Raw genomic sequence first — 9,581 nt, forward strand, 5'->3', positions numbered from 1 at the left:
AATTACTCTAAAAGCAAGAATCCATAAAAGCAGCCTCTGATTTAGGAATTACTCCTACATCTTCTAGATCACATGTCCAACAAATTCACTACCTAAACAAGAGAAATTGTAAAGTTATCGCTTACTTCTCGAATTGCAATTTTAAAGTTTTGTTACGTAAAAAAAAAAATTATATCGAGCTCACTTCTTATTCTTGTCCTACATCTTCGTACCACATATTAGAGTAACGATTTGTGCACCAATTTTTAGGTGGTACTTGTTAGAATATCCCAAAAAAAAAATTAAAGATAAAAAAATAAGCAAGAAAAAAAGAGGGAGAGAGAGAACTAAAAGATCCCCCCCCCCAATATATTACACATTTACACACCACGATAGAGAGCACATGCCTTTGAATTGATTACCAAGCATCATGGGAAAATGATTATCCTGAAATTCTCAAACATATTACTCCCTTCGTTTCATTGAAATTGTTATACTTTCATTCTGGAATATTCTAAAATGTTTGTTGTATTGAGAAAGTCAAAATATTTTTTAAATTTTTCTTTCAATATAGTCCATTCTTTAAATGTGGGAATAAGAGTGAAAATAGAAGTACAAGCATTACAATCAAATCACTATTTTTAAAATTTTGAATTTTTGAAATATAAAAAAAATAATTGAGACGGAGGAAGTATGTTTTTATAGGCCACCAATCTACAGGCCAAGCCAGTAGTCTATAAATCGGTATTCTTCTGATATTCATGGATGGTGAGGTGGGGGTGCTTGGGACTCGTGGCTAAAGTTTAATAAATCCTACCTAAACAAATATATTTAATGCATCCCAAAATCGTTTAGATTACTATGTTTTAGGGTATTTATAGAAAAATATACTATAGTGATTGGATATATATGAGATAAAAGATGAGTAAAAAATGTGCGCATGGAAAATATAAAAAAATTTTAGAGAAAAATTGTAGTTCAAATAAGGCCTTAGCTTCTTTTTTGTAATTTGCACAAATTTTTTTCTCTCTTTGTTTTCACCATTTTGGAAATGACGTACCATGTTGGGGCCAAATCATGCAGGACTAGCAAAATACTCGTTGCAGCAAAGGGAGGGATGAGATTTAAAATGTGGAAATGAAGCAAAAAGATTAGAATCAAGAATTTCTAATTTCTAGAACTTCAATTTTAATCAATAAACTGAGGCGTTCTCGACACCCGTTATGGTAATAAAAACTAGTAATAGTATACGAGAGAGCTCCTTTCTCTTTTGAATTAATTTGCAAATTATTGTGCTTAGGAGCCTTGTCCTTTTTGCCTTTCCAAAAAAGAATACCGAAAGAGAAAAAAGTCCATAATAATCCCAAAGATCTTCATTTATACGGATGGAATTGGAAGGTACCCAAAAAAGGATGAATGGACAAATTGTTCTCAAAAAACATAAAAATTTGGCTTTTTTGTTATTAAACAGAGACTATTCAAGCGAAGTTGGGCCCAACTCCTTAGTCCCTGCTTTCATGAATACAACAAATGTTCCCATAATACTTCTTTTTTTTTTTTCGTCATTGTACATTCTTGATCTTTATTAATTATAAGATTTTGGATTAATGCCAAATTGACCCGTCAAAGAATAAAATAAAAAGAAAATATGTTTGGATTGCACATTATTTACACATACTGACTTACTTGCACCACCAACACATTTTTCATTCACCTTTTTATCTCACATACATCACACAAAAAAAAGTGATATAATATTTTTTGCAAAAAATTTGTCCCAACTAATCTCCTTTTCCAAACACACTGCCCCTATAAAATTGTTTCGATTGCTATTTTTTTCCAAAATTATTACGTTTTCTATGAACACATTTTTTAATCACCTTTTTACGTTTTCTATATCAAATCGTTATAATATATTTTTATATAAAAACATCAGAAAATATAAACAGGTAGATTTTGGACAAAATGTTGTTCCACAAAGGCCCTTCCGTCCAACTCCGTCTAAATCCAAACATTTGACTATTCCATTGGAGGCCTAGTTGTGAAACGTGAACATTTGACCATTCCGTCTAAGAGACTTAGTCGCAAATATTTGACTATTTCATAAGACTATAAGAGGCCTAGTTGCCTATTACGCGTATAAATTGGTACTCGGTACTCCTAGAAATGTACATTTGCTCCCTTCCGCCCCTTAACGGAATTAATCTGTTAGTTTTCTTTATGACCAAATGAATAGTACTATCCATTTAAATTTTAAACAAAATTTTTTAATATAGCCCACAGGTATTCGTATCCGTTTTATGATCTGCAATTAATTCTGTTCGAACCGGATCGATCACTTGCGAGAGAAGCTCTCCCAACATTAGCATTTCTTGAAAAGGGCACATGTTGACCAAATGAATAGTACTATCCATTTCCACAACCCGATTCTATGACCAAATGAATAGTACTATCCATTTAAATTTTAAACAAAATTTTTTAATATAGCCCACAGGTATTCGTATCCGTTTTATGATCTGCAATTAATTCTGTTCGAACCGGATCGGTCACTTGCGAGAGCAGCTCTCCCAACATTATTGTTATCCTTTCCATTCTCATGGGCTCCGAATCTAAGATCTCATGGTTAAAAAATACAAGTCTCCTCTACTCGCACCAACATTTTTTGGTAATTTTAGACAGATTCGATATGAGATGATAATCTCTTTTTATCCAACTTTAAATTTTATACAGAAAGTCAACTGCAAGATTCTAGCTAATATTCTATTTTGCAGGCTCGTTTGCTGTACAACTGCTCGTGTAAACAAAACATACTACAATCAATAATTTTATATCTCAACTAGATTACAGACTTGTGCAGCGAGAGCACTTTTTTTTGTTGTTGTTGTTGTTTTGTTTTTGCTTTTTTGCCAGAGTAGGGTTAAAAGAGTCCAAATGTTAGTGTTTAAAATAAAAATGAAATTAAATAAAATTATACCCAATAGGGTGTATATATATATATATATATATATATAAACCAAAGGAAAATGGGCAGGCGTGCCGGCTTTTATAAAATTATTTAATTAAGTACACTTTCCCCAATTTTGATCTGCAAAAAAATAAATACGACTCCTCATTAAACACGAAACGACAAAACCAAGAAGAGCAAGGACCGAAGGAAACAACTGTGCCCGGATGGCACCTTTCCTTTTCTTCAGTCTACGTCTCCTTCATAATGGCTCCCCCTCCTCTTCTTCCTCCACTATTCCTACTTCTGCTACAACTATATATTATTGTCTAAGAAATCACGAAATTCAGTTCGCCATTCCCCAATTTCCAGGTGCTAAGCTCGTTTAATTTAATCTAATTCAGTTTTTTTTGGTTTTGACTTGGTAGAATTAGAAGATCGATCGCCATTGGTAATTGTTCGTTGTTTTCTGATTTACGCGTGTGTTCGTTGTTTCGTGTGTTTTGAATCTTTAATCATGTGTTTGTAGATAGAGTTTAGGTAGGCTATATAAGTGCAGAGCTGTATTAGTTGCTGACCGGATTTCTTTGTGGAATGTTTGGTAGAAGAATTTGGATGGGTTAAATTTAGCTTTTATTTTTTTTTGGGGGGGGGGGGTTTAATGTTAGGTAAGTTGTAAAAGTTCTTGCTTAATCTAAGTAAAATTTAGGCATATTAGATCATATAGTTTCAGATTTTGTTTGACATTTTTCTAATCTTGTATGTTTTAAGTTTGGAAATTCATTTGGAATTGAAAATTCACCAGGATGTCGTTTTTTAGAAGATTCTTTTTAGAAAATCATTTACTTTAGTACCATTGTAGACAAGTGTGTCTGTTAGATAAATAGGCGGTTTAATAACTTGTGTAAAAAGTCATTCTCTAGAAAAATTAGCAATCAAAATGCTTAGTGATGACTGATTAGTGATTTTAAGGGGATGGTACTATGGCGTGTGCTACATTAATCATTTGTGGCTGTCATTTTAGCTCCTTTAAGCTACTTATGAGTATATAATTGTTTTTTATGCCATGGAAAATTAATTGCTTTTGTTGCTAGTTGTTTGTAAGTTGCATCTTTTGATCCCCATTATTTGTAGCATCTTGTGATTATTTAATGTTATGTCTGTGTGGATAATGTAAATTTCTACTTGCCCTCAGGTGGAAGGTATTGTTAAGGCCAGCTTGTGAGCTTTTGACCTTGTTCAAAATGATTACTTACTTTTTGTACAAAAATGTGCGTGTGGTTATTAGGACATACGACATTGCTAATTCAGAATTCAATCTCTGTGTCATTGAATTGGGTTTCCCTTTTGTGATTTTCTGCATGTGATAATGTATACAGCTGACAATGATTTTCGATGTCTTGGAAATTTCTCTGTAGGCCAGAAATCGAAATTTGTCCACTTGAGGAACTTGAATACGAAATTGCTTCTGAAGGTTAATTGAAGGAGCATCTTGACACTTTGGTGGCAGGGGAATACAAATGTCTCTAGCAAGCAAGGATGAAAATAAAAAGGTCATTGATGTTGCAGCATGGACGTTTAATATTGTCACGTCTGTGGGAATCATTATTGTCAATAAGGCCTTAATGGCCACATACGGCTTCACTTTTGGTAAAGATTAATGGCTTCTCACAAAATGCATTTGCTTATAGCTTTATTGCTTTGGAATTACATATGTATGCTGTTTTTTATTATTAGTCCGGTGATATTGATCTACAAAAATTTGCATTTTTTGCTTGGATGGGGATTTTCTACCTTGATGCGTATGCAAGCATACTCCTTTGGCATAACCATCACATATCAAAGAGTTCCTTGTGCATTTGATGGGGCCAAGTTTTTCGGTCGAGTATATGATTGGAACATGATGATAAAGCAATTTGGGTTTGGGTAACTTATTCTCCTCTATGTTAGCCCTTCCAGACCTCTTAAAAGCTCAGAACTGTGTTCTGGTGGCTTATATTGCTTTCAAGATCAATAAGGTAGTGGGAAGAAAGTATTCATTGGGTTTATGTCTCCTTTCCTTTCTGTACTTTTAGCCCATCTAAAGCTCTTAAAGTGTCAAACTGCATTCTGGTGGCTCATATTGCAAGCCAAGTCCTATAAGGTAATTTGAGTAATTTGAGAGAAAAGTTTCCTGTGTTTGAGCGGATGTAAAAGTGTTGACTAGGCATGGCTGAAACTTAACTATTTGATTGACAATAGTTCTTGAACTAGTATTGAGGCCATACTTAATTTATGATCTTGGTGGCTTTGGTCCTCTATTTGTGTAAAAAGCTGTTTTATTTATTGCTTACATACCTCCCATTTGGTTGGTAACTGCTCTGGGTGATTATATCATTGCAGGGACTCCTCAAAAATAATTCTTTAATTTGGTATTCTTTTTGTCAATTTGCGGCCCTTAGCTGGTATTGTTTTCCATATTAATTGCTGATATAATGTTTGCTGTAACTGAATGGTTCTGAATGAGCTGAGTAGCCTGATTGAAGCTACTTTCGACAGAAAAATATTCTGTTTCAGTATCCTGTCATTGTAAACCTGATTGAAAAGGCTTGAAGTAGTCAATTCTGGTTATTCAAGTATTATAGTCAATTACTGAGTGGAAAACTGCTTAGCAGGAAACAAAAAGAGTTATGCAATGCTGGTAATTCTCATGCACCATTGACTATAAAAAAGACCAGTGATTAATTTGCTATTTTCATCTAGCATTTGTATTGGCGCATACATGTCCTGATTATTAAATTGCATCATTTTTTGTTTCTGCAGCTACAACCTTAACTGGACTACATTTTGCTACAACAACCTTGATGACTATTATTCTCAAGTCATTAGGGTATATCCAGAATTCACACCTACCACTACATGAGCGAATAAAATTTGTTTTGTTTGCTAATTTCTCGATTGTTGGAATGAATGTGAGTCTAATGTGGAATTCTGTGGGGTTCTATCAGGTAAGTTAGCCTAACCATGTGTTTTTTTCTCTCATTCTGTCAAGGAATATTTAAACTACCATGATTAAATCATGAACTTCTCCTTGTCAGATTGCAAAGCTTACTATGATCCCTGTGTCATGCTTACTGGAAGTTGTATTGGACAAGGTGCGGTATTCAAGGGACACCAAGCTAAGCATTATGCTGGTTCTACTGGGTGTTGCAATCTGTACTGTTACAGATGTGAGTGTCAATGCCAAGGGTTTTATTGCTGCCTCCATAGCAGTATGGAGTACTTCTCTGCAGCAATATGTAAGTTCTCCCTGGCTCAACTGATGTTATTATGTATAACTTGGCGATAGAATACTTTGAATCAAGCAACTTTGCATGAGGGGGCATGAAACACTTTCAATCTAATAATTTGGCCATGGTACATTACCTGCATATGTGATGGGATGGGTGTGATGAGCACGACCTAGATATTTGTTTTTTTGATGGCAAGAAATCTTTCCAACGATTTGGCCTGAGTTAACTTGAATCATGATTGTTGCTTTTCTTCCTGTTGAGGTGAAGGTTAATACTATATATTGACTTTCCTTTTCATCTGCAGTATGTACACTCTCTTCAACAGAAGTATTCACTGGGATCTTTCAACCTACTGGGGCACACTGCACCATTACAAGCTGCATCCTTGCTGTTATGTGGCCCCTTTGTGGACTACTGGTTGACAGGAAAGAGAGTTGATGGTTTTAACTATACTTTGGCATCACTGGTAAGCAAATAAGATTTTCATGTGAGAGAGTTTGAACTTTCCACAGGACAAGAAAATTTTAGCTTCTATTATGATGCTTGTATTTCTGCATGTGACTGGTGACCTCAGCTATGTCAAAATCTACCCTATGGTTGATCAACAAGTCTTTTGATGTGTGCTCGTCCATGTTTATTGCTCAAAGTTTGTTTTCCTGCTTATCTTGTAGTCCCATACGTAGTAATGGTATTGATGGTCAACATCTTCTACATTTGTTTTAATCATTTAGAACTTTTAGGAAATCTCTCCATGTCTGAATTTTGAAGTCTCTATTGCCTAATGTATTGCCTGATATTCTTATCAAATTTCCTTTTCATTACTTAGCTACTTGTATACATACAGCATATTGTGCAGTTATAAATTTCATGGATCACGTGTACACAAATGAAACCTAAATGATTTGATGCCTTCCTCAAAGGACTTTAACAATTATAGTAAGTAAAGATAGGATAAATCAATTTATCAAAAAAATAGTCATTATTATATTTGCATGGAGATGTGGTTGAAGCTGCAAAAAGTGATGAGGGTTTTGAGTTACTGGGAAATAACCTTATTTTGGTGCCCAAGTATGGTTTAGGAAGAATAGTGCTTTTAGCCCCTTTTGTGGCTCTTAAATACCATTAAGCCCTACTTAAAACTTTTTTGAAACTATTAAGACCTGCTATACATAATTTTGGGGAAGTCTTAACATTTCTTGTTTTTTGGTCTAATTTACTCTTCTCATGTTAGTGTAGCTTCATTTTTGTATCGATGCTAAGGCTGAAATAGTATTGGAAAATGAATTAACTTCTCGAGATAAACTTCACAGGCTATAGGTCTATCTTTATAGGACTTGCACGTTCAAGCGAACAATTGATGATCCGTATGATCAATTATTGATGTTTAAAAATGGAAACAAGGTTGTGTATGTAGTAATAGAAACAAGAGCATCAGATTTTCAGGAGTCAAATTTTTGGGAGTCACATTTACACCAGGGAACGAGTTGCATCTCCTACTCTTTCCTCAGCTTTAGACATCTTTAAAACATTTCTAAATAAAAGGACTTTTGTTTCGTGGCCACTGTGAGCGAAGGATGCTTTGATCTTGCCGGATTTTTTGTACCTATATCTTCTCGGTTTTGAGACTTGATCTAACTTTTATCTGCTTTACAGTATTTGACCTTTTTCTGCCTAATTGTTGTCTATTGCAGTTGTTCATAGCGTTGTCATGTACCATTGCAATTGGGACCAATCTCAGCCAATTCATCTGCATTGGAAGATTCACGGCAGTGTCATTTCAGGTGCTTGGCCATATGAAGACCGTGCTTGTCCTGGTTTTAGGATTCCTCTTCTTTGGGAAGGAGGGTCTGAATCTACATGTAGTTCTGGGTATGATAATTGCAATACTTGGCATGATTTGGTATGGTAATGTCTCGTCTCTCCCTGGAGGAAAGGAACGAGTACCACCACCACCCTCCGACAACGATCCAGAAGAATTAAGTTCCTTAGTAGAATCCGGACAGCTCAATGAGAAGGAATAGGCATTTTAATCAGAGTAAAAAGGATGTTTGGCATCTTACTTTGCCTGATCTCTGAACATACCATCATACTTGAGGATGTTTGTTTCCTTAAAATAGAAACCTTTATGGAAAGATATAGCCGAATTCGGTCCAAAATCTGCAATTATTCTTTAAAGGGTTATCAGTTTCAGTTGGAATCTCCCTCCCTCTCTCTCTCTCTTTCTGTCTCTCACACACACACACACAGAAAAAAACACGCACACACCACACACTGCCATTAACATCGATGATGTGACAGCAGAAAGAAGAATACAGAGGAAGGAGAAGGAACATTAATCAGGTGCACTTGAGACTACGGTTTGATAGTTGGGGATAATCTATAATGGATTCCGCGAGCAGAACTGTGCTGATTCTGCAGATTTTGTATCACAAAAAACCAAATTGACCCTGGCTGGCACATCATTATATTCTATTTGAGATCCAAAAGCAGGCAAGGGTGATGTTTTGCGTTTAACGCCGGGCTCATCTCATGGAGAAAAAGACCCCTAATTCATATATGTCACCAAATCAGGTTTGTTAGACCATAAAAATTTGTAAAAGTTGGTATTGAAGCTTAAAAAAGAGTGGTCAAGTGGAGTAAATGTTTGCACCTATACTATAATAGATACACAGTGCAAACCAAACTAGTGTAGAGTAATAAACGGAGAATCATATCAGAAGATACAGAGAATGATGCCAATAAGAAACAGTTGCTTGGTGATTGAAGTTGGCATTTATTGATATTGAAGGCCTCTCTTTCACACGTGCACTTGTTTATCTTGATGATCACTTGAGGCATTCTATTTCTAGTCTATCTATCACTACTGGCTTTTTGGTGGGATTTGAAGATCCCATTCATGTGTTTCATGCTGTATGTATGCATTGATTAAATGCCCTTGACCAATTCCATCAATTTATTATTTGGGATAAAAAAAATTTTTATAAAAAAATACTGTAGTACTTTTTTGATATGATGTATATGAGATAAAAATGTAACTGAAAATTGTGTCGATGATGTAAGAGAATTGAAAAAAAAACTAAAATCCAAACAAATTACAAGCTGATTGTAAACCCCATCTTTAGTGGTAAATTTGCTTCTTTCTCTAATTCAAGTAGTGGTTTTCCCTTCTTTTTTTTTTTGTGGGGTTGGGGGTACAAAAAGAAGGATGGGAACAAGGACACCTCATAAACGTTAAAAAGAAGGGGGAAAAATTAAAAGGGCCCTTTTCTTCCCAAGAAGAAGAGGAAAAGATTAAATAAAGAGAGAAAAAAAAAAGGTAAACACAAAGGAACCAAATAGATTGAGCAAGTAGCATGGATGACATAACAATTCTGTTATGGAAATGA

The 9,581-nt window shown here is 34.9% G+C and overlaps 1 protein-coding gene across 2 annotated transcripts; it reads left to right on the forward strand.

The window, feature by feature from the left end:
* Positions 1–3,153: 3,153 nt before the first annotated feature.
* Positions 3,154–8,392, forward strand: LOC113778405 (UDP-rhamnose/UDP-galactose transporter 6). Of its 2 annotated transcripts, none has more exons than XM_027323809.1 (6): positions 3,154–3,295; positions 4,342–4,573; positions 5,726–5,910; positions 6,001–6,201; positions 6,500–6,661; positions 7,887–8,392. In XM_027323809.1, the coding sequence occupies exons 2-6, from the start codon at positions 4,444–4,446 to the stop codon at positions 8,214–8,216; spliced, it is 1,008 nt and encodes a 335-aa protein (XP_027179610.1). In that variant the 5' UTR covers positions 3,154–3,295; positions 4,342–4,443; the 3' UTR covers positions 8,217–8,392. The 2 variants fall into 2 exon arrangements, with proteins under 2 accessions (XP_027179610.1, XP_027179611.1); XM_027323810.1 differs by having other exon boundaries at positions 4,347–4,573.
* The last annotated feature ends 1,189 nt before the right edge of the window (positions 8,393–9,581 follow it).

The sequence above is a fragment of the Coffea eugenioides genome, chromosome 7 (genome assembly GCF_003713205.1).
Source record: "Coffea eugenioides isolate CCC68of chromosome 7, Ceug_1.0, whole genome shotgun sequence".
NCBI lineage: Eukaryota > Viridiplantae > Streptophyta > Magnoliopsida > Gentianales > Rubiaceae > Coffea > Coffea eugenioides.

Coding starts and splice junctions, on each gene's coding strand:
- LOC113778405 (XM_027323809.1), top strand. CDS start 4,444: ATGTCTCTAGCAAGCAAGGATGAAAATAAAAAGGTCATTGATGTTGCA. Junction 5,911..6,000: donor ATTCTGTGGGGTTCTATCAG/GTAAGTTAGCCT, acceptor TCTCCTTGTCAG/ATTGCAAAGCTTACTATGAT. Junction 6,662..7,886: donor ACTATACTTTGGCATCACTG/GTAAGCAAATAA, acceptor TGTCTATTGCAG/TTGTTCATAGCGTTGTCATG.